This window comes from Portunus trituberculatus, chromosome 47 (genome assembly GCF_017591435.1).
Source record: "Portunus trituberculatus isolate SZX2019 chromosome 47, ASM1759143v1, whole genome shotgun sequence".
In the NCBI taxonomy this organism is placed as follows: domain Eukaryota; kingdom Metazoa; phylum Arthropoda; class Malacostraca; order Decapoda; family Portunidae; genus Portunus; species Portunus trituberculatus.
In genome coordinates, this window is record NC_059301.1 from 36,752,943 (window position 1) to 36,777,282 (window position 24,340).

A 24,340-nucleotide genomic window follows, 5' to 3' on the forward strand; every position below is an offset into this window, starting at 1 on the left:
AGGACATGGAAAGATGTAGGGTGGTATCATCAGCATAGGAGTGAAGAGGGCAAGAAGTTTGGTTAAGAAGGACATTAATGAATAATAGAAAGAAAGTGGGTGACAGGACAGAAACCTGAGGAACACCACTATTAATAGATTTAGGAGAAGGGCAGTGGCCATCTACCACAGCAGCAATAGAACGGTCAGAAAGAAAAATAAAGATAAAGTTGCAGAGAGAAGGATAGAAACCGTAGGAGGGCAGTTTTGAAATCAAAGCTTTATGCAAGACTCTATCAGAAGTTTTTGATATGTATAACGCAACAGCAAAAGTTTCACTGAAATCTCTAAAAGAGGATGACCAAGACTCAATAAGGAAAGCCAGATGATTACCAGTAGAGCAACCTTGACAGAAGCTATACTGGCGATCAAATAGATGATTGTGAAGTGACAGATGCTTAAGAATCTTCCTATTGAGGATAGATTAAAAAACTTTAGACAAGCAAGAGATTAAAGCTATAAGACGGTAGTTAGATTCGAACAGTCACCCTTTTTAGGAACAGGCTGAACATGGGCAAACTTCCAGCAAGAAGGAAAGGTAGAAGACGAAAGATAAAGTTGAAAGAGTTTTGGCAGGCAAGATGCATGCACAGAAACACAGTTTTTAAGAACAATAGTAGGGATCCCATCAGGTCCATAAGCCCTTCAAGGGTTTAGGCTGGTGAGGGCATGGAAAACATCACTATGAAGAATTTTAATTGTAGACATGAAATAGTCAGAGGGAGGAGGAGAGGGAGGGACAAGCCCAGAATCATCCAAGGTGGAGTTGTGAGTAAAGGTTTGAGAGAAGAGTTCAGCTTCAGAGACAGAAAAGATGGCAGTGGTGCCATCAGGATGAAATAAAGGAGGGAAGGATGAAGAAGTGAAGTTATTGGAGACGTTTTTGGCTAGATGCCAGATGTCTCAAGGGGAGTTTGAGTTTCAAAGATTTTGACATTTTCTCTTTATAAAGGAGTGTCTGGCAAGTTGAAGAACAGACTTCACATGATTCCAGACAGAGATATAAAGTGCATAAGAATCATCAGATGAAAGGCAGAAGTACCTTTTGTGGACAACCTCTCTATCATGCATAGCACGAGAACAAACTGAGTTAAACCAAGGTAAATTTAGAAGGTTTAGGTTGAGAAAAAGAATGAGGAATGTACGCCTTCATGCCAGACATTTATCACCTCTGTTATGCGTTCAGCACAAAGAGATGGGTCTCTGACAGAAATAATTATCATTCCTGGGAAAATCAGCATAATACCTCTTCAGGTCCCCCCAACTGGCAGAGGCAAAACGCTAGAGGCACCTCCGGCTTAGGGGATCCTGAAGAGAGATTGAAGAAATAGGACAAGATACAGGAATGAGATTGTGATCAGAGGAGCCCAAAGGAGATGAAAGGATGACAGCATAAGCAGAAGGATTAGAGGTGAGGAAGAGATCAAGAATGTTCGGCATGTCTCCAAGACGGTCAGAAAAATGAGTAAGGGGTTGCACCAGTTGCTCTAGGCCATGGATTATAGTGAAGTTGAAATAGTCAGTGAAGGGAGGGGAAAGCCAAAGCTGGTGGTGAACATTGAAATCTCCAAGAATGGAAATATCTGCGAAAGGGTAGGACAGAATATGCTCCACTTTGGAAGCTAAACAGTCGAAGAATTTACTATTGTCAGAAGAGTTAGGGGAAAGATAGATAGCATAGATGAATTTAGTTAGAGAGTGAGTGTTGAGTCGAAACCAGATGGTGGAAAATTCAGAAGATCCAAGAGCATGGCCACGAGAACAAGTTAAGTCGTTGTGTATAAAGACGCAGCATCCAGCTTTGGAACGAAAATTAAAATAGAGAAAGTAGGAGGGAACAGAGAAGGGGTTACTATCAATTACTTCAAGACAGCTGTGTTTCGGTGAGAAAAAGAAGATGAGATTTAGTAGAGGAGAGGTGGTGTTTTACGGACTGAAAATTAGATCTAAGACCACAAATGTTGTAGAAGTTAATGTATTATACACAAGTTGAGGGAGGTGTCATTACTAAGAGAGGAATCTGACCTGGGGATATTAGTGGTTCCCTCCCCAGAAGGGGACTCTGAGGCTGGGTTTGGAGTCACCATTTTTTTAACTTTGATTTTCAAATGAAGGGTGCATGTGTAGTAAGTGCATGCAGTTTTGTGTGAAGAAGGCGTGTCGGTTTTAGAGGGCAAGCTGTGACTGCCCCCTTGAGGTTTGAGACACAAAGGGAAATGTTGAGCGAGATCACAACTAACTTTAATGGAAGGTTCACAGCACCCTGTGAGCTAGTGCTATTAGAACTCGCTGGGAGTAAATCATCGTTTCGATAGGTGTCTACTACCTCCTGGTAGGACTAATATAACACCATTGTGATTTAAAAATACATGTTTCTTATGTTCTTTCTTGAAATGGTTGGGATTAGATAAATTATTACTTGTAATTTTTTAAGGTGTCAGTAAGCTAAAATGAATCCACTAAGGAGCAGATGATAGTTACACAAAATGGATAAGTAAATAAAAGGAAATATAAAAAAATATTAAGGAATTCAGTGTCATGATATTATGCATTAACAAATTCTCTTCCAATCATCTTGTGGTTGATCAGACCCTCGAAGACAGTGGAGTACTTCAGTCTAGGTCTTCTGGCATCTGAAGAGTTACAGGACTTATGACATAATGAAGAAAGGACTGTAATATGCAGGGGAGAAAGAAAAAAAAAAAAAAAAAAAAAAAAAAAAAAGTTAAGTTCCTCAAAATGTTTTATGATATTATTTACCAAAAGCCTAATCATTAAGATGAATACAATTTTTGTTTGAGAGTATTTTGCTATTCAGTACGTATCAGCATTAAATGTAGTATCTAGTTAAGGTCTGTCATGAGATTCTCCTACCTCAATATGAAAACTTTACTATTTTTTTTCATTTTAATGGTATTAATGAAAACATTTTTCTAACTACACAATTGCTAATTTTTTGGGTACAGTAAAAAAAAATCAGTAGTAAGTTATCTCAATATTTGAGAAATTACACCAGAATACAGAAAAAAATATTTGTCCTTAAAAAGCTAAACATAAATTCCTCTGAAGCATGAAAAGCTGATATATGCATACATATATTGAAAATTTGTAATGGGAGATTGAGTAAACTTGTTGAAATTCTAATTAATAAATCATTACATCCAGGTACTGCAAGTTAAGGTAAATACTTTGGTATGTTATTCAAAATATTTTTTTGATTAAAAAAAAAAAAATGCTGTAATTATACATATAATGTTTTTCATGTTTACTGTGAGGAATTTTGGTTTAAATGTGTAGCAAGCTGTATTGCAGAGATTAGCTTCATTATACTGAGGTGAGTGAGATGAAAATGTTGTCAATTACCCTCTTATAATAAGTATTGATCTTCACAAACTGATTGACTGATTAACAAAGGAAGGCACTGCAATATCACAAGTCATATGGCTTCAAATTTTAATTATCTGCACTAACTAGGCATCTATCTCTCTCTCTCTCTCTCTCTCTCTCTCTCTCTCTCTCTCTCTCTCATTATGATATCTATCATAGATATGAATTTTTGACCTTAAGAGATAAAATAATTTTTCAGACAGCAACTTGTAACTGTATATATTTAAAATACTACTAAATTGAATGAAGCAAAAGAAACATACCTTGAAGATGTCAGGATATCTTAATTTTCTCACTGGAATGCACTGATGACTTTAGGCAACACTGTCTCATACTTGTCCTTACACACTGAGGTGAAGAGGGGTAACACTTCTTTTTCTGAGAGTGTATCCCAGTCTTTCAGTGCTGTAAAAAAAAAAAAGAAAAAAAAATATGTTGAGATGTTATAATCAAGGATGATTACAACTTTAGTTACCCAAAGTTTAGATAATCTGGACACAATCCCCTTTATTCCTGTCCCTTTCAGCAGAACAGCTAATCTGTGCAATTGAAGATAATTTCAATCTTAACGTTATGAAATTACTCTTGCTATAAGCGATTTTTCTTTTTACAATAACAAGAATAAACAATAAAAATAATGATATAAAAGTATTGTTACGCTTTCAAATCATTTAGTTTAGTCAGGCTGGTATGTTGTGGGGAAAACGTATTGCACCAAGGAGGAAACACCAGTGCTTCAGGATTCACATAATATACTGATGTAAATTACTACTAAATAACAACAATGTTTTTCACGTTGTATCAACGTAATAATGACGTAATATAATGACTTAATATCAACTTAGTATTTTTTACGTTGCATCAACGTAACAATGACGTCATATAATGACATGAACTACAACTTAACATCAATGTTGTATTTTTACATTATATCAACGTAAAAAGACGTAATATAATGACGTAAACCACTACTTAATATCAACCTTGTACTTTCACGTGGTATCAACGTAATGGTGACGTAATACAATGACGTAAATTGCTACTTAATTAATATCGTTAAATATTTTTATGTTGTACCAACGTAAACATGACGTAATACACCGTAAACTATTACTTAATATCAGCGTTGTTTTTTACATTGTATCAACATAATGTATAATGATGTCAACTGCTACTTAATATCAACGTTGTATTTTTACATTGTATTAATGTAATTACAACGTAATATAATGAAGTAAACTACTACTTAATATAAAGTTTTTACGTTGTACCTACGTAAACATGACGTAATAACGTAAACTACTACTTAATATCAAAGTCGATTTTTATGTTGTATCAACATATATATAACAATATAATTACGTACACTGCTACTTAATATCAATGTACGTTATATGTTCAATTTGTTAATACATAACTGTGAAATAATAAAATGACGTAAACTACTACCTACTCAATAGCAATATTGTACCTTCACGCTTTATCATGATGTAATTTTAAACATTGAGGGAATATTCTCTCAACTATAGACCACTCTATACCTGTGGACTACACACCAGATTGTGGCTTTTTGCAAAGGGGCTCCAGAATGGACGACCTCCTTATCATTGGTGATACGGCTTTTCAAAACATGGCCTTTGTATATTCTGTTATGTACGAACAATCACCATCATTGCTAATAATGATAGCTTGAATGGTTTTAAGCTGTAAAATAAACAGGGCCCATTGAATTATATTGGTAGGGTCGAGTCGTGGAGGGTCTGGAAATTTTCTCTGTTGGCGCAAGCCGTGACAAGGCCCGGTAGCTCAGTGGTTAGAGCGTTGGCTTCACAAACCAGATGACCGGCGTTCGATTCCCCGGCCGGGTGGAGATATTTGGGTGTGTCTCCTTTCACGTGTAGCCCCTGTTCACCTAGCAGTGAGCAGGGCCCATTGAATGTAGGGTCGAGTCGTGGAGGGTCTGGAAATTTTCTCTGTTGGCGCAAGCCGTGACGTCACGGGGAGCTCGAGGGTTGAGCATGTCACCGCGGATCAGTTTGCGTCAGGCATGGGTACACACACGTTCGTCTCCGCGACCCAATTTGGGTTCCCTGGCTCTGCTCTTGGCTCCGCTCGCACTGGCTCGCCGAAGCCCACCGCCTAGTGAATGGAGTTTATTTTACCATGCCTTGTTGTGCAGTGCTTAACTGTTCAAATTACCGTAAAGGAAAGTCAGAATATAAATATTTTCGGTTTCCGAAAGACAAAGAAACATGTGCAAAGTGGATCCATTTGTGTGGAGAGAAAAGAAAACCGACTTCAATCCAGCAACTCAGCGAGTATGCAGCAGACACTTTCCTCCTTCAGCATTTCAGAGGAATCTGAAATACGAACTCCTTCGACTACCGGTGCCTTCAAATCAAATAGCATTCAAGCCTGGAGCAGTGCCCACCTTACATTTGTCATTGCCACCGGCCACAAGTAAGTATCTTTCATCGACGTTTTCATCGTCTGTCTTTGTCTTTGTCTGTGTGTGTGTCTGTCCGTCTTTGTCTGTGTGTGTCTGTCCGTCTTTGTCTATGTGTGTGTCTGTCCGTCTTTGTCTCTGTGTGTGTGTCTGTCCGTCTTTGTCTGTGTGTGTGTGTCTCCGTCTTTAATTGTCTGTGTGTATGTCTGTCCGTCTTCGTCTCTGCGTATGACTGTCCGTCTTTGTCTGTGTGTGTGTCTGTCCGTCTTCGTCTCTGCGTGTGACTGTCCGTCTTTGTCTGTGTGTGTGTCTGTCCGTCTTTGTCTGTGTGTGTGTCTGTCCGTCTTCGTCTCTGCGTGTGACTGTCCGTCTTTGTCTGTGTGTGTGTCTGTCCGTCTTTGTCTGTGTGTGTGTCTGTCCGTCTTTGTATGTGTGTGTCTCTCCGTCTTTGTCTGCGTGTGTGTGTCTGTCCGTCTTTGTCTGTGTGTGTCTGTCCGTCTTTGTCTGTGTGTGTGTCTGTCCGTCTTTGCCTCTGTGTGTGTCAGTCCGTCTTTTTTGTCTCTGTGTGTGTGTCTGTCCGTCTTTGTCTGTGTGTGTCTGTCCGTCTTTGTCTGTGTGTGTGTCTGTCCGTCTTTGTCTGTGTGTGTGTCTGTCCGTCTTTAATTGTCTGTGTGTGTGTCTGTCCGTCTTTGCCTCTGTGTGTGTCAGTCCGTCTTTGTCTCTGTGTGTGTGTCTGTCCGTCTTTGTCTGTGTGTGTCTGTCCGTCTTTGTCTGTGTGTGTGTCTGTCCGTCTTTGTCTGTGTGTGTGTCTGTCCGTCTTTGTCTGTGTGTGTGTCTGTCCGTCTTTGTCTGTGTGTGTGTGTCTGTCCGTCTTTGTCTGTGTGTGTGTGTCTGTCCGTCTTTATCTGTGTGTGTGTCTGTCCGTCTTTGTCTGTGTGTGTGTGTCTGTCAATAATAATAATAATATTTATTCGGTGTAAATCAAGTTATACATATTACAAAATGGTTATGCACCAGAGTTATTGACAAGGGTTTTCGTTTTTATTGATTGAACGTTTTACTATTTTTCATAAAGTATAGTTGTATCTTATAAGTTCTTTCCAATATAATAGCCTATTTAGTAGTAGTAGTAGTAGTAGTAGTAGTGGTGGTGGTGGTGGTGGTTATTGTTGTTGTTGTGAAAGCAAGAGAGAAACAAAAGTAGTAATAAATGCCATAAGAAGCTACAATAATAATAATAATAATAATTATAATAATAATAATAATAATAATGACAATAATAATTCAGAGTTCAACCATTCTCGAAAACTTTATTTGTGAGATAGAGCGAAAGCGTGTATTTCAGAGAGAGAGAGAGAGAGAGAGAGAGAGAGAGAGAGAGAGAGAGAGAGAGAGAGATGGATTTATGGATGAACGGGGAGTAGAGAATGATGGAGATGGAAAACGACTGACGCAGAGATAGAAATAGACTGAGAAATGAACGGGGATAGGAGAATGAGTGGGAATTGAAAAAAGACTGACGGAGAGAGAGAGAGACAGACAGAGAGAGAGAGAGAGAGAGAGAGAGAGAGAGAGAGAGAGAGAGAGAGAGAGAGAGAGAGAGATGGATTTATGGATGAACGGGGAGTAGAGAATGATGGAGATGGAAAACGACTGACGCAGAGATAGAAATAGACTGAGAAATGAACGGGGATAGGAGAATGAGTGGGAATTGAAAAAAGACTGACGGAGAGAGAGAGAGAGAGAGAGAGAGAGAGAGAGAGAGAGCGCACCTCCCAGCAGAGCTCCCCGTGACGTCACAGAGCTTTGGTCCCGCCCACGGCTACCCAGTCCTGCGCGTGGAGGGACCCTATAATTCAATGGGCCCTGGCAGTGAGTAGCTAGGTACGGGATATAAATCGAGGAGTTGTGACCTTGTTGTCCCGGTGTGTGGTGTGTGCCTGGTCTCAGACCTATCCCAAGATCGGAAATAATGAGCTCTGAGCTCGTTCCGTAGGGTAACGTCTGGCTGTCTAGTCAGAGACTGCAGCAGATCAAACAGTGAACACACACACACACTGAGAGGAATAATATAAGATTGGATAAGGGATTATTTGACGGACAGGGAGAGGATAACTGATCAGGGATACGTACTCATCCTGGAGTAAGGCCCCGTCCACACGGAGCATTTTGATGCGCAATGTGTTGAAGCGACGAGTTGAAAAATGTCACTTTCAACTCGTCGCAGCATCATGAACGCAGTCATGACGCGGAGCTATTTCAAATCGCTGAGCAGACTCAGAGCAGTGTGTCAATGACAGTTGCAGTGAAAGGATGTACGCACTCTCTCTCCCGTCCCGCTCTTCTATTTTCATACAATGAAATACAAGAATATGAGTGAAGACCAGCAGAAATTGGCCAAAAAGTTAATATTCGATGCTCTAAGCATGAGTGACATGGGAGATCTTACTAGGGAACATCAGATATTGCGAGTGGATGGCTCGGACAAATTAATGGTATGAAAAGGTTTATATTAAGGTTACAGCATATTACCGTACAAAATACAATTTTACATAGCTATTACGAACATATTTTTTATTGTTTATGTGATATTAAAAAATAATAAAGAAATTAAAACTATCACTAGACTTTGTATCCGCCCTTCATAGGGCAGATACAAAGTATAGTCACCTTAAGGTAATCCTCCTTCAGGACATTATAGATGGCTGCACAGGTTTCAGGGATGATCAGGCTGAGGCTCTCATTTTGAAATTCTAGTGGAATACTGGAGACTTGTGTAGGATCTTCCTGCGGCAAGGAAGTGAAGTGTTGCTTCAAGACGAGCATCCGGTGGTATACTGTCTCGGATGCCGGTGTCCTGCTTGCAGATATATGGATGTATCTTCTTCAGCAATTCATGAAATGCAATGAATGGCTTTCATGTATAATTTTCAAAGTCTGTCTGGTTTTCTGCTTGTAGCTCTAAAAATATTTTATTAAAGCTCCCTCGCAGAGACCACCGAGAAAGCCACTGCTTGCACCACAAAGTCCGACGTTTCTTTTTCAAAAGTTTTTTTTTTTTTTTTTTTTTTTTTTTTTTTTAGGTGCACACACAGCAACTATACTCCACAGTACAGTTTCTTGGCAAAGTAGAGCGTCGGTGGACATCCTCCACCCGTGAAAGCCAAATGATGACCGAAATCTGATTGCTCGCACAGTTATGAGCAAAGACAGTATAGAAGAAAGACTGGAAAGCTTAACATTCAACATATACAAAAGTTTGACGCCAAACAGTTACCAAATGCCACCGGAATTTTGTTTTTCGCGCGCCATCTATCGTCTGGACGAAGCACTAACCCTGAACTGCCAGATGTAGCCAGTAATACTATTATCATTACGTGTGTGTGTGTGTGTGTGTGTGTGTGTGTGTGTGTGTGTGTGTGTGTATATATATATATATATATATATATATATATATATATATATATATATATATATATATATATATATATATATGAGAGAGAGAGAGAGAGAGAGAGAGAGAGAGAGAGAGAGATATTCTCACTTATTTACACACTCGTGTGTATTTACCTTTATTTACCTAATTGTAACATACGGGAAAAGAGCTATGCTCGTGTTGTCCCGTCTCCATATCTATTAATGTCCAGCTTTTTCTTAAAATCATGAATATTCCTTGCGTTGACCACTTCCACGTCTAAACTATTCCATGCTTCCACCCTTCTATGAGAGAAGCTATATTTTTTCACATCTCTCCTATAAGTGGCCATTTTTAGTTTTTTCCCATGCCCTCTCGACATTCTTTCATTCCACATACACAGATCTTCCCTATCCATTTTTTCCATGCCAATCATCACTCTGTATATTGCTATCAGGTCTCCCCTTTCTCTTCTGTTTTCCAGGGTCGGAAGTTGCATTCTTTTCAGTCTGTCTTCATAAGTCAAATCTCTTAAGTCAGGCACCATTTTGTTGCAGCCCTCTGTACTTTCTCTAGTTTCCTTATGTGTTTCTTTAAGTTCGGAGCCCACTGTATTGTTGCATATTCAAGCCTCGGTCTTATCATTGCAGTAATTATTTTCTTCATCATTTCTTCATCTAAATATACGAACGCCACTCTTATGTTCCTCAATAAGTTCAATACTTCTCCAATTATTTTGTTTATATGTCTCTCTGGCGATAGGTCATTGGTAATTGTCACCCCAAGGTCTTTTCTTCATGACTGGTTTTATGTCTTCATTTCCTATCTTGTACATACTCCTGATTCTTCTTTCACTCTTGCCAAACTCTATTTTCTTGCATTTTGTCGTGTTGAACTCCATTTGCCATGTACAGCTCCATTTCCATATTCTGTCCAAGTCTTCCTGGAGTAGTTCGCAATCTTTGTCACATCTCACTTTTCTTAACAATTTTGCATCGTCTGCAAATAGGCTCACATAACTGGACACCCCATCCACCATGTCATTTATGTAGACCGCGAACATTACTGGTGCCAACACTGATCCCTGTGGAACTCCACTCTCCACCAAGCCCCATTCTGATGGTCTGTCCTTAATTATTGTTCTCATTTCTCTTCCTACCAAAAGTCTTCCATCCATTTTAGTAAACTGCCATGCACTCCTCCTACCATTTCAAGTTTCCAGATCAGTCTCCGGTGTGGTACCTTATCAAAGGCCTTTTTTAAATCCAGATATATTCCATCAGCCCAACCATCTCTTTCCTGTATTACATCTATCACCCTCGAATAGTAACATATCAGGTTTGTCGTGCATGAACGCCCTTTTCTAAAACCAAATTGACACTCACAAAGTATGTCATTTTCTCCAAGAAGTCTGTCCATCTATTCTTCACCACCCTCTCACACATCTTAGCTACCACACTTGTAAGTGACACTGGTCTATAGTTCAATGGGTCTCTCTTGTTACCTGATTTATAGATTGGGACAATGTTAGCTCTTTTCCAGTCTTGGGGCACTACACCTTCCCTTAATGAGGCATCAATTACTTCACAAACTTTTTCTGCCAGTTGCTCCCTGCATTCTCTTAAAATCCATCCTGATACCCCATCAGGTCCCACAGCTTTTCTCACTTCTAAACTCCCCATCATATTCTTGATCTCCTCCACAGTTACTTGAAACTCCTTCATAATCCCTTTCTGTTCCATTACCAGTGGTTTGTCAAAAGCAGTCTCCTTTGTGAATACCTTCCGAAAGCATCCATTCATAGCCTCTGCCATTTCCTGGGATCTTCACTGCATACTCCATTTACTTCTAAACTTTCAATACTTTCTCTATTTTTGATGTTGTTGTTCACATGTCTGTAAAAAGCCTTGGTTGGTCTTTACATTTATCAATTATATCCTTTTCTTGTTTCTTTCTTTCTTCTCTTCTAATCAACACATATTCATTTCTTGCTCTTTTGTAACTTTCCCACTGCTTAATCCGTCTTTTCCTTCTCCACCTCTTCCATGCATCCTCTTTTCTTGTTCTAGCCTTTTCACATCTATCGTTAAACCAGTCCTGCTTTCCAACTTCTCTATGTTGTCTTATTGGTACAAATTTTTCTCACCTTCTTTGTATATTTTTATAAATTCCTTCCACTTTTCATTTGCTCCTTAGCACTCTTGAATTTCATCCAATTTGTCTCTTGAAAGAATTTCTTTAGGTTTCCAAAATCTGTCTTGGCATAATTCCATCTTCCCACTTTATATTCTTCATTTCTTCTAGATTTCTCTTCATCTATCACCTTGAACTCCAAAACTGCATGATCACTCTTTGCTAAAGGGCACTCCACCCTCATCTCCTCAATGACCATTGGCTCTGTACTAAAGACCAAGTCCAGTCTTGACGATGCTCCCTCTCCTCCAAACCTAGTATCTTCTTTGACCCACTGAGTTAACACATTTTCCATTGCCAGTGTCAATAGTGTATTTCCCCATGTTGTCTCTGATCCTTCCATTGACCAGTCCTCCCAACACACCTCTTTACAATTAAAATCTCCCATCATTATAGTTCGTTCACAGCCACCCAACATTTCTTCCAGACATGTTCCTGTATCACTTATCATTTCTTCATATTCCTGTACTGACCATGCATTTGTCTTAGGTGGTACGTACACCACTATGTAGTGCCTCTTTTTCCTTCATTAGTTTCTGCTCTGATCTTTAGCACTTCTGCCTTTCCCATACCTTCTTTCACTTGATCCACCTTTATATCTTTTTAACCAGCAACATCACTCCTCCTCCCATCTTACCTACTCTATTTCTTTTCCAAACATTATATTTCCTTCTCCAACCATCATCAGGTCTTCTCCTCTCTCAGTTTTGTTTCAGTAAGACCCACAATATCTGGGTTCTTGTCCCTCAAGTAATCGTTGAGTTCTAAAATCCCGATATCACTCCATTTATGTTGGAATACATTACATTCCGCTCATACGTAAGTTTCTTTAGTCCTTTCTTGCTGTACTTTTCTGGGTTATGAACCACTTCCTCAGTCTCATATCCAAGATTCTCCAGAAAAACTCTTTCTTCTCCTCTTCTGTCCTCTCTTCATTTTTTTCAAAGCCTCCTTTCTCAACTCATTTAACATTTCTCTTTCCTTTTCACCGAGATCTCTTCTCAACCAAATCTTCCTTGTTGTTTCCTGCTGGGCTAGCCTCCATGACTTCTCCACCAATTCATCTACATCCTTTTGTGACTTAAGTTTGATTCTTATTGGCCTCATACCTTCTCTTGTGAACTTTCCAATTCTATGGAAGTCCTCTATTTCTTGTACTAGGTCTTTTCCTCCTCCTGCACCACATTAATGATATTATTTATCACCTTTTTATGTTTTTCTCTCTCCATTTTACTCGGTGTCTTATCCTCCTCCACACCAAATATCACCACACATCTCTTTTTGTCTACAGTTTCCCTCACCAATGTCTCATTTGATTTAATAACCTTCACCACTTTCTCAGCAATCTTCTCTTCTATGATCTGTTGATCTATAATTTCAGCAAGGCCCAAAGTTTTCTCCCAGACTCTTTGATTTCCTTTTCCAGACTTGCAACTTTGTAATTTACCTCCTTTCTTTCCACTTCCTGACTTTTTTCCATTCAGCCTGCTTCTCCATCACTTTTCCTAGAGATTCTCCACATTTTCGCAATTCACTTTAATTAGCTTAACTTCCTCTTTCAGTGCTTCATTTTCCTTCTTCATATCGGCACACTCTTTCATTACATTGTCATAACTCGTTTCCAGGCCCCATACTTTTCAAACAGTTTTCAATTTTACCTTCCAACTCCAGAATTTTCTTCACATAAGCGCTCTTCTCCATTATTCCTTGAAATCCTGTGAAGTCTGATTCATCTTTCGAGTTCACGGCCGCCATGTTGCGCAGATGTAAACAAACCAGCTGATGGCTCAAACGCAGGCTACAGTTTATATTTACCTTCCTGGACATTATTTTGCTAATCAACAGTTAACATGACTATATGGAGACGGGACAAACATTACCAGCTCCTTTCCCACCTTGGTTACTCTTAGGCAATGGTAACTGTAGAATTAGAGATGATTGCTCTGGAGCTCAGCGACCACATCCGCCATCGACGATGTCCCGTGTGTGTGTGTGTGTGTGTGTATGTGTGTGTGTGGTCAAGTTCAAAACTTTATTGCCACAAACCATATGATAAAAATAATCTGGGAAGTAGATTCAGTGTTAAAAACGCATCATTGAAAACATTTTCATTCAAAGGTTCAGAGAACATTAAAATTAAGAACTGACAAAAGCAGTAATGAAGGTAAAGTACACAAGAAAACAAACAAAGGGTGTGTTAGTCATGGCAAAAGGTCAGAAAACACAAATGATGAGTGACAACACAGACATAAGCATGCTATTGGTGCCATGGCATAACATACATATATAGCAATGCTTGTATATGGAGTTCATACCTACTGTACTTGTATCACAAATACCATTACTTTGACAATATTTGCGCCTTCAATAAACAATGAAAACAAAGTGCGTTAACTTTATAAAGCAAAAGGCATATTTTGTTATGCAACGCAGATTTACATCTCAATGTAGAAAACAATAAAGCAGTAGAAGCAGTCAGACACAAGCATGAATTAGGTAAAGCATCTACCAGTCTGTGCATCATTACTTGTCACATCAAAGAATGCTGGTTATTATTATTATTATTATTATTATATATTGTTTACATTAAGCACAAACAATACTCTAAAGAAAATACAAGCACATGCTAAATTGTTTACACAAAATATAAGCATAACATGCTAGCAAAACACCATACATGATACAGAATACTTCCAATACCTGAGAAATTATAGGAACTTTGTTAATACATCTACCTCACACACACACACACACACACACACACACACACACACACACACACACACACACACAACTAGGTGAATACAACTAGGTGAATACACACACACACACACGGGACACCGTCGATGGCGGATGTGGTCGCTGAGCTCCAGAGCAATCATCTCTAATTCTACAGTTGCCATTGCCTAAGAGAAACCAAGGTGGGAAAGGAGCTTGTAATGTTTGTTCCGTCTCCATATAGTCATGTTAACTGTTGATTAGCAAAATAATGTCCAGGGAAGGTGAATATAAACTGTAGCCTGCGTTTGAGCCATCAGCTGGTTTGTTTACATCTGCGCAACATGGCGGCCGTGAACTCGAAAGATGAATCAGACTTCACAGGATTTCAAGGAATAATGGAGAAGAGCGTTTATGTGAAGAAAATTCTGGAGTTGGAAGGTAAAATTGAAAACTGTTTGAAAAGTATGGGGCCTGGAAACGAGTTATGACAATGTAATGAAAGAGTGCGCTGAAATGAAGAAATAAAATGCAGTACTGAAAGAGGAAGTTAAGGTAATTAAAGTGAATTGCGACAAATGTGGAGAATCTTTAGGAAAAGTGATGGAGAAGCAGGCTGAATGGAAAAAGTCAGGAAGTGGAAAGAAAGGAGGTAAATTACAAAGTTGCAAGTCTGGAAAAGGAAATCAAAGAGTCTGGGGAGAAAACTTTGGGCCTTGCTGAAATTATAGATCAACAGATCATAGAAGAGAAGATTGCTGAGAAAGTGGTGAAGGTTATTAAGTCAAATGAGACATTGGTGAGGGAAACTGTAGACAAAAAGAGATGTGTGGTGATATTTGGTGTGGAGGAGGATAAGACACCGAGTAAAATGGAGAGAGAGAAAACATAAAAAGGTGATAAATAATATCATTAATGTGGTGCAGGAGGAGGAAAAGACCTAGTACAAGAAATAGAGGACTTCCATAGAATTGGAAAGTTCACAGAGAAGGTATGAGGCCAATAAGAATCAAACTTAAGTCACAAAAGGATGTAGATGAATTGGTGGAGAAGTCATGGAGGCTAGCCCAGCAGGAAACAACAAGGAAGATTTGGTTGAGAAGAGATCTCGGTGAAAAGGAAAGAGAAATGTTAAATGAGTTGAGAAAGGAGGCTTTGAAAAAAATGAAGAGAGGACAGAAGAGGAGAAGAAAGAGTTTTCTGGAGAATCTTGGATATGAGACTGAGGAAGTGGTTCATAACCCAGAAAAGTACAGCAAGAAAGGACTAAAGAAACTTACGTATGAGCGAATGTAATGTATTCCAACATAAATGGAGTGATATCGGGATTTTAGAACTCAACGATTACTTGAGGGACAAGAACCCAGATATTGTGGGTCTTACTGAAACAAAACTGAGAGAGGAGAAGACCTGATGATGGTTGGAGAAGGAAATATAATGTTTGGAAAAGAAATAGAGTAGGTAAGATGGGAGGAGGAGTGATGTTGCTGGTTAAAAAGATATAAAGGTGGATCAAGTGAAAGAAGGTATGGGAAAGGCAGAAGTGCTAAAGATCAGAGCAGAAACTAATGAAGGAAAAAGAGGCACTACATAGTGGTGTACGTACCACCTAAGACAAATGCATGGTCAGTACAGGAATATGAAGAAATGATAAGTGATACAGGAACATGTCTGGAAGAAATGTTGGGTGGCTGTGAACGAACTATAATGATGGGAGATTTTAATTGTAAAGAGGTGTGTTGGGAGGACTGGTCAATGGAAGGATCAGAGACAACATGGGAAATACACTATTGACACTGGCAATGGAAAATGTGTTAACTCAGTGGGTCAAAGAAGATACTAGGTTTGGAGGAGAGGAGCATCGTCAAGACTGGACTTGGTCTTTAGTACAGAGCCAATGGTCATTGAGGAGATGAGGGTGGAGTGCCCTTTAGCAAAGAGTGATCATGCAGTTTTGGAGTTCAAGGTGATAGATGAAGAGAAATCTAGAAGAAATGAAGAATATAAAGTGGGAAGATGGAATTATGCCAAGACAGATTTTGGAAACCTAAAGAAATTCTTTCAAGAGACAAATTGGATGAAATTCAAGAGTGCTAAGGAGCAAATGAAAAGTGGAAGGAATTTATAAAAATATACAAAGAAGGTGAGAAAAATTTGTACCAATAAGACAACATAGAGAAGTTGGAAAGCAGGACTGGTTTAACGATAGATGTGAAAAGGCTAGAACAAGAAAAGAGGATGCATGGAAGAGGTGGAGAAGGAAAAGACGGATTAAGCAGTGGGAAAGTTACAAAAGAGCAAGAAATGAATATGTGTTGATTAGAAGAGAAGAAAGAAAGAAACAAGAAAAGGATATAATTGATAAATGTAAAGACCAACCAAGGCTTTTTACAGACATGTGAACAACAACATCAAAAATAGAGAAAGTATTGAAAGTTTAGAAGTAAATGGAGTATGCAGTGAAGATCCCAGGAAATGGCAGAGGCTATGAATGGATGCTTTCGGAAGGTATTCACAAAGGAGACTGCTTTTGACAAACCACTGGTAATGGAACAGAAAGGGATTATGAAGGAGTTTCAAGTAACTGTGGAGGAGATCAAGAATATGATGGGGAGTTTAGAAGTGAGAAAAGCTGTGGGACCTGATGGGGTATCAGGATGGATTTTAAGAGAATGCAGGAGCAACTGGCAGAAAAAGTTTGTGAAGTAATTGATGCCTCATTAAGGGAAGGTGTAGTGCCCCAAGACTGGAAAAGAGCTAACATTGTCCCAATCTATAAATCAGGTAACAAGAGAGACCCATTGAACTATAGACCAGTGTCACTTACAAGTGTGGTAGCTAAGATGTGTGAGAGGGTGGTGAAGAATAGATGGACAGACTTCTTGGAGAAAATGACATACTTTGTGAGTGTCAATTTGGTTTTAGAAAAGGGCGTTCATGCACGACAAACCTGATATGTTACTATTCGAGGGTGATAGATGTAATACAGGAAAGAGATGGTTGGGCTGATGGAATATATCTGGATTTAAAAAGGCCTTTGATAAGGTACCACACCGGAGACTGATCTGGAAACTTGAAATGGTAGGAGGAGTGCATGGCAGTTTACTAAAATGGATGGAAGACTTTTGGTAGGAAGAGAAATGAGAACAATAATTAAGGACAGACCATCAGAATGGGGCTTGGTGGAGAGTGGAGTTCCACAGGGATCAGTGTTGGCACCAGTAATGTTTGCGGTCTACATAAATGACATGGTGGATGGGGTGTCCAGTTATGTGAGCCTATTTGCAGACGATGCAAAATTGTTAAGAAAAGTGAGATGTGACAAAGATTGCGAACTACTCCAGGAAGACTTGGACAGAATATGGAAATGGAGCTGTACATGGCAAATGGAGTTCAACACGACAAAATGCAAGAAAATAGAGTTTGGCAAGAGTGAAAGAAGAATCAGGAGTATGTACAAGATAGGAAATGAAGACATAAAACCAGTCATGAAGAAAAGACCTTGGGGTGACAATTACCAATGACCTATCGCCAGAGAGACATATAAACAAAATAATTGGAGAAGTATTGAACTTATTGAGGAACATAAGAGTGGCGTTCAGTATATTTAGATGAAGAAATGATGAAGAAAATAATTACTGCAATGATAAGACCAAGGCTTGAATATGCAACAATACAGTGGGCTCCGAACTTAAAGAAACACATAAGGAAACTAGAGAAAGTACAGAGGGCTGCAACAAAAATGGTGCCTGACTTAAGAGATTTGACTTATGAAGACAGACTGAAAAGAATGCAACTTCCGACCCTGGAAAACAGAAGAGAAAGGGAGACCTGATAGCAATATACAGAGTGATGATTGGCATGGAAAAATGGATAGGGAAGATCTGTGTATGTGGAATGAAAGAATGTCGAGAGGGCATGGGAAAAACTAAAATGGCCACTTATAGGAGAGATGTGAAAAATATAGCTTCCCTCATAGAAGGGTGGAAGCATGGAATAGTTTAGACGTGGAAGTGGTCAACGCAAGGAATATTCATGATTTTAAGAAAAGCTGGACATTAGTAGATATGGAGACGGGACAACGAGCATAGCTCTTTTCCGTATGTTACAATTAGGTAAATACAATTAGGTAAATACACACACACACACACACACACACACACACATATATATATATATATATATATATATATATATATATATATATATATATATATATATATATATATATATATATATATATATATATATATATATATATATATATAAATATATATATATATATATGTATATAAACTACTTATGTTCAGTAAGAAAACCCCAGAGGAATACATCCCCATTTCGAGGTGAACACCTGAAAGAAAGAGGTTGTTCTGCACAGAATGTTCCAGTGTTCCTGAAACGCTGTATCATTATATGTATATAGATTCACATTGTACATTGAAATATGACACATGAATCCGAACAATGTTTCATATTCCACATGTAAAGGATAAACTTTATTTAAGTTTCACATGCATACACATGAATCTGAAAAAAAAAAAATAATAAGCATATTAATAAGAATAGGTATGCACCATAAAAAATCATTGAAAAATCATAGAAGAATTACTGGCCTTCACTTCTAACATATCTAAGAAGAAAATATATGACAAAATCATTTCCTGAACATACATGACAAAGTGATAGTATTTTGATAAATCAGTTCACAAAGAAATTTCATAAGTGAACATATGGATATTGAAATAGATTACATTTAAGTCTATTTATAAAGCAGAAATTTCCTTGTGTCTGGTCAGGTCAAGGAAGCCATGTGGTCAGCTGAGACAAAACTTCTCCGCCCAAACAGGAAGTTTTAGATTCTCCACATGAATAATAGTTTCCTGGCTATCACAGGAGAGGCTGAAGGTGTGCTCCTCATGGATGGCCTCAGATCTTCTTCTTCGCAGGACTTTGTTGATACAGAATGGAGTGAGAAAATGAACAGAGACGGGTCGTGGATGAACTGTTCTGTCTACAGATAAAGAAAATGAGTTCATATGGGTCAAGAAAAGAAATCATTACTAAAAATGTTCTTATACAAGATATTAGCTATTTAAAGACTAATGTATGAAGGTTTTAACATTGTGATGTGAAGTCTATGGATGGTGAAGTCTTGTGTTGGAGAAATAACTACATCAGAGAAAGCAGTTAGCCTTTTCTTCACCAAAGGTGGTGCTTTCAGTCTTTCTTTTATAGGGTCTTTGGTTATGAGATTCAGTGATGAGCCCGTTTGGAGCTAGTGAAATTTTTAACACAAGAAGTGCTGATGCGTGATGCTCCGTGGACAGGACTTAAAGTATCAAGTGGAGTGAGAGGGATCAGTGAAATAATGTTCCTGGTATATGTAAATGGCATTCAGTATGGAGTGACTAGCTATATCAATTTATTTGCTGATGATGCAAAATTGTTAAGAATAATTAAGAAAGAAGACTGTTTGCTACTGCAGGGAGATATAGACAAACTTTATGAGTGGAGTAAGAAGTGAGAGTTAGAATACAATGCTTAGAAATGCCATGTAATGGAAATAAGAAAGAGTAAGACAAGACTGGTAAGGAACTATTTGATGAGGGAGGGACAAATAATGAAGACTAAAGAAGAAAAGATCTAGGAGTGGTTATACAAGAAATGCTGAGCCCCGAAAAACACATAAGTACAATATTTGGAACAAGATAAAATGTTGGAATATTAGTGGCATTTCACTATGGACAAGAATATGATGAAAAAAATATTATGAATATGATAGACAGTTGGAATATGCAGCAGTGGTGTAGTGGCCGAGCTTGCAAAAGGATATAAGAAAATTAGAAAGAATCCAGACGATAGCTAGAAAGATGGTGCTGGAAATAAATGACCTAACACAAAAAAAGGCTGAAAGAAATGGAACTGCCAACCTTACACGATAGAAGAGAACGAGGGGACCTAATAATAAAGCATAACATAGTTAATGGCATTGAAAAGAGACGAGGAAGACCTAGTGTTAGTGGCAGATGAAACTTGAAGGACAAGAGGGCATGCAAAAAAAATCAGGAAGAGGCAGTGTGTGAAGAATATTGGAAAATGCAGATTTCCACAAAGAACAGTGGAAAAATGGAATGCACTGAGTGATGAACTTGTTACAGCACATAATGTGCATAGCTTTAAAGAAAAAATGAGATAAATGGAGATATGAAGACAGGACACTATGAGCCCCGCTCAAACCCTGTACAAAACAACTAGGTAAATACAGCTAGGTAAACACACACACACACACACACACACATACAGAAAAATGCATACTACTGGTTTGAAATGACACAACAAACACATGCATTTATTATTCAAATGTCAGAACTTAACACACACACACACACACACACTCCGCTCCGTGGAGGCGGACGTGCCTCCTGCTCAGAGCGGCATCTAACTAACACTCCACACGCTAAGCAATGTGCTTGAGTGAGAATAGTTATTGCTATTGAGGGGCGACCAGAGCGAGTGAACAGTGTACAGAGTGAACGTAGCCTGGTGGCGTGTACATGGGAGTGATCGGAGGTGTGAGAACCTCCACACTCCAAGCGACAGGCGGGAACCACACAAAGGCCAGCCATAGCAGCCGCCAACGCATCCAACCACACACGTAGCTACCAGGCCTGGCCCCAGTGACCACACACCCACATGCTCCCAGGAAGAGTAAAAAAAATGGATAGACCGGTGAAATAAATTACCAAATTCAAAATATGTTGATGAGGCCCAGGAGCAAAGCCGAAAGTGGCCAGTCAAAGCATGAGTCCATCTTCAACAGGGCAACATTGCAAGGTAGATTGGTAATGTTGGAGAAGAGATTTGAGGAGTTGGTGAAGGAATTAAAAGTTCAGAGGAGTGAGGAGGAGCAGGATAGAGAATTCCAAGGCTTTGAAGGAAAGAGTTAAGAGACTGGAGGAAAATGAAAAACGATTGGTGGATGAGAATGCACACTTGAGGTGGAGGTTGAAAAATACAAGAGACGGTTGGAGGAGAAAATGGAGAGAGTAGTAAAGGAGAAAGATGACTTTAAGGAAATGATTAGTGAGCAGAATGAAAGGTTTGAAAGGAATGGGAACTGAAGAAAACACAATGGACTGAGTCGAGGAAGCAGAGATGGTTGGATTACAAGAAATAATTAAAGATCAGTTGAAGGAAGACAAAAAAGAAAGGTCCAAGGAACTGGTTAATGTAATGAAGAATAAGGAAACATTGATAAGGAAATAGCAGAAAAGAAGAAGAGTGTGTTAATATTTGGGATGAAAGAACAAAATATAACATATAAGCCTAAGAGAATTAAGGAAGAATTAAAAACGGTAAGAGATCTGTTCAAAAATCTAAATGATGATGAAAAAAAAGACCTACAAGAAGAAGTGGAAGAGATCCATAGACTGGGTCCGTATAAGGAGGAGTGAGCAGACCGATTAAAGTAGTACTGAAGTCACAACAATCTGCGGAGGATATCCTATATAGAACATCAAAGTTAAGAGAGATAGAAGGTTGTAAAGAGGTGTTTGTGAGAAAGAATAGAAATGAGGAAGAGAGAGAAGATATAAGGAATTGGTGGAAGAGGCGAGAAGGAAAAATGATGAGCGGTCTGAGGAGGAAAGAAAAGTTTTTGGAGAGTTATAGGAGAGAGAGTCAGAAAGTGGTATGTGGAAAGAAGGAATACGGAGGAACCCCTAGAGGAGCAGTGGGTGGACCGTAATGTATACTAATATAGATGGGATACTGTCAAGTAGATTGGAATTGCAAGACTATATGATGGTGGAGAAGCCTGATATAGTGTGTTTGACTGAGACAAAATTGCATGAAAAACAAAGATAAATTTGGATAATAAATATAATATATGGAGAAAGGATAGAGAGTAAAGGTGGAGGAGGAGTTATGATTATGACGAAGAAATAAATAAATGTGGATAAGGTTTGGTATGGGAAGAACAACAGAAGTGATAAGCATAAGGATAAAAAGTGATGGAAAAGAATTAATAATCATGGTGACCTATGTACCTCCTAAAACAAATTCTTGGACATTAAGGGAATACGACAATATGATCAAGGATACTTTACAGAGTTTGGAAAGTGTATTATCTGGAAAAAGAAAGGTGATACTAGTAGGAGATTTTAATTGTAAGGAGGTGGATTGGGAAAATCTAGTAAGTGGTGTTGGAGAGGAAGCATGGGAGAGAGATTTCTTAATCTAATGATGGAAAATATGATGGAACAGAGGGTGAAGGAAAATACTAGATATAGAGGAGATGATGAACCGGCTAGACTGGATTTGGTGTTAACAAGAGAAGTGTACCTATGTGGAGATATACAATACAAGTGTCCTTTGGGAAAGAGTGATCATGTGGTTATGGAAATGCAGATAGCAACAACACAGCGAAGGAAGGACGAGACATACAGGAGTGGTAGATTGAATTATAGAAAGATGGACACAGAAAGTTTGAAAAATTATTTCAGAAAATTAGATTGGGAGGAGATGTTACAAATCAGAGAAGTGCAAAAGAAATATGAGATTTTTATGAAATATTATAAAGAAGGAGTTATGAAATTTGTACCAAAGTATAAACCGAGAGAGGAAGGAAGAAAGGATTGGTTTAATGCAACTTGTGTTAAGGCTAAGGAAAAGAGATGTGGCTTGGAAAAGATGGAAAAAGAGCAGGAATATACTAAATAAGGAGAATTATAGAGTGGCGAGAAATGAGTATGTGAGGGTAAGGAGGGAGGAAGAAAGAAAATTTGAAAAAGATATTGTAGACAAGAGTAAGGAACATCCAAAATTGTTTTACAGGTTCATAAATGGTAAACTTAAAAAGAGAGAGTCCATTGAAAGATTAAAAGGAGAGCAAGGGATAGTAGATGACCCTAAGAATATAGCGGAATTGCTAAATAATAGGTTTCAGCAAGTATTTACTAAAGAAACAATGTTTGTAAAGCCTCAGAATGTACAAGGAAATGTGCACATGGATGACATTAAGATACCTAAAAGGAGTTATATAAAATGTTGGAGGAACTTAAAGATGATAAAGCGATGGGACCAGATGAAGTTTCAGGAAAATTATTGAAGGAGTGTAGAGAAGAATTGATTGATCCATTATATGATATTATAAGGTGTTCATTAGAAACAGGGAAGTACCAGTAGAGTGGAAGAGAGCTGAAGTGGTGCCCATTTATAAGGGAGGCAGTAAGGAAGAGCCTCTTAACTATAGACCTGTGTCTCTAACAAGTGTGGTCGGTAAGATTTGTGAGAGGGTGATAAAGAAATATTGGATACGGTTCCTGGAGGATCATAAGTTATTATCGGATCATCAATTTGGCTTCAGGAAAGGGAGGTCATGTGTAACAAATCTACTGAGCTTTTATTCAAGAGTGGTTGACAAAATACAAGAGAGAGGATGGATGGACTGTGTATATTTGGATTTAAAGAAAGCTTTTGACAAGGTACCTCACATGAGACTGTTATGGAAATTAGAGATTTATGGAGGACTGAAAGGAAAAGTGTTAAAGTGGATGGAAAACTACTTGAGATGGAGGAGATGAGAACGGTAATAAGGGATGCAAAGTCGGACTGGTTGGTGGTGGAGAGTGGAGTCCCACAAGGCTCAGTGCTGGCACCAATACTTTTCCTTGTATATATTAATGACATGCCAGAGGAGTAAACAGTTATATTAATTTGTTTGCGGATGATGCGAAGTTGTGTAGGTGTGTGAAGAGTGAAGAAGATTGTGAAATTTTACAGGCAGATCTGGATAAGATTTGGGAGTGGAGCAAGAGGTGGCAAATGGAATTTAATCTGAGCAAAAGTCATGTGATGGAGATGGGAAGAGTGGAAGACGGCCAAGAGGGTCATATAAGATGGGTGAAGAAGTAGTGTTGAAAAAGGTGGAAAAGGAAAAGGATTTGGGAGTGATAATACAAGACCATGGGCAGTTTGAGGCTCATATTGATAAGATGTTTGGAGAAACGTATAATTTGATAAAAATATTGGATTAGCCTTCCATTATATGGATAAAGATATGATGAAGAAATTAATTAGTATGGTAATTAGACCAAGATTGGAATATGCTGGAGTGGTTTGGTCCCCTTATAAAAGAA

General features: G+C 38.6%; 1 protein-coding gene across 1 annotated transcript in view; it reads right to left on the reverse strand.

The window, feature by feature from the left end:
* Positions 1 to 1,197: 1,197 nt before the first annotated feature.
* The window catches only part of LOC123498229, an 84,889-nt gene continuing 61,746 nt past the window's right edge, over positions 1,198 to 24,340 (reverse strand). The window contains exons 7-8 of the mRNA XM_045245392.1: positions 3,690 to 3,831; positions 1,198 to 2,672 (exon numbers count right to left, since the gene is read on the reverse strand). Of these exons, the coding sequence (XP_045101327.1) occupies positions 3,719 to 3,831 (113 nt within the window). The 3' untranslated portion in view covers positions 1,198 to 2,672; positions 3,690 to 3,718. The remainder of the gene's footprint in view (positions 2,673 to 3,689; positions 3,832 to 24,340) is intronic.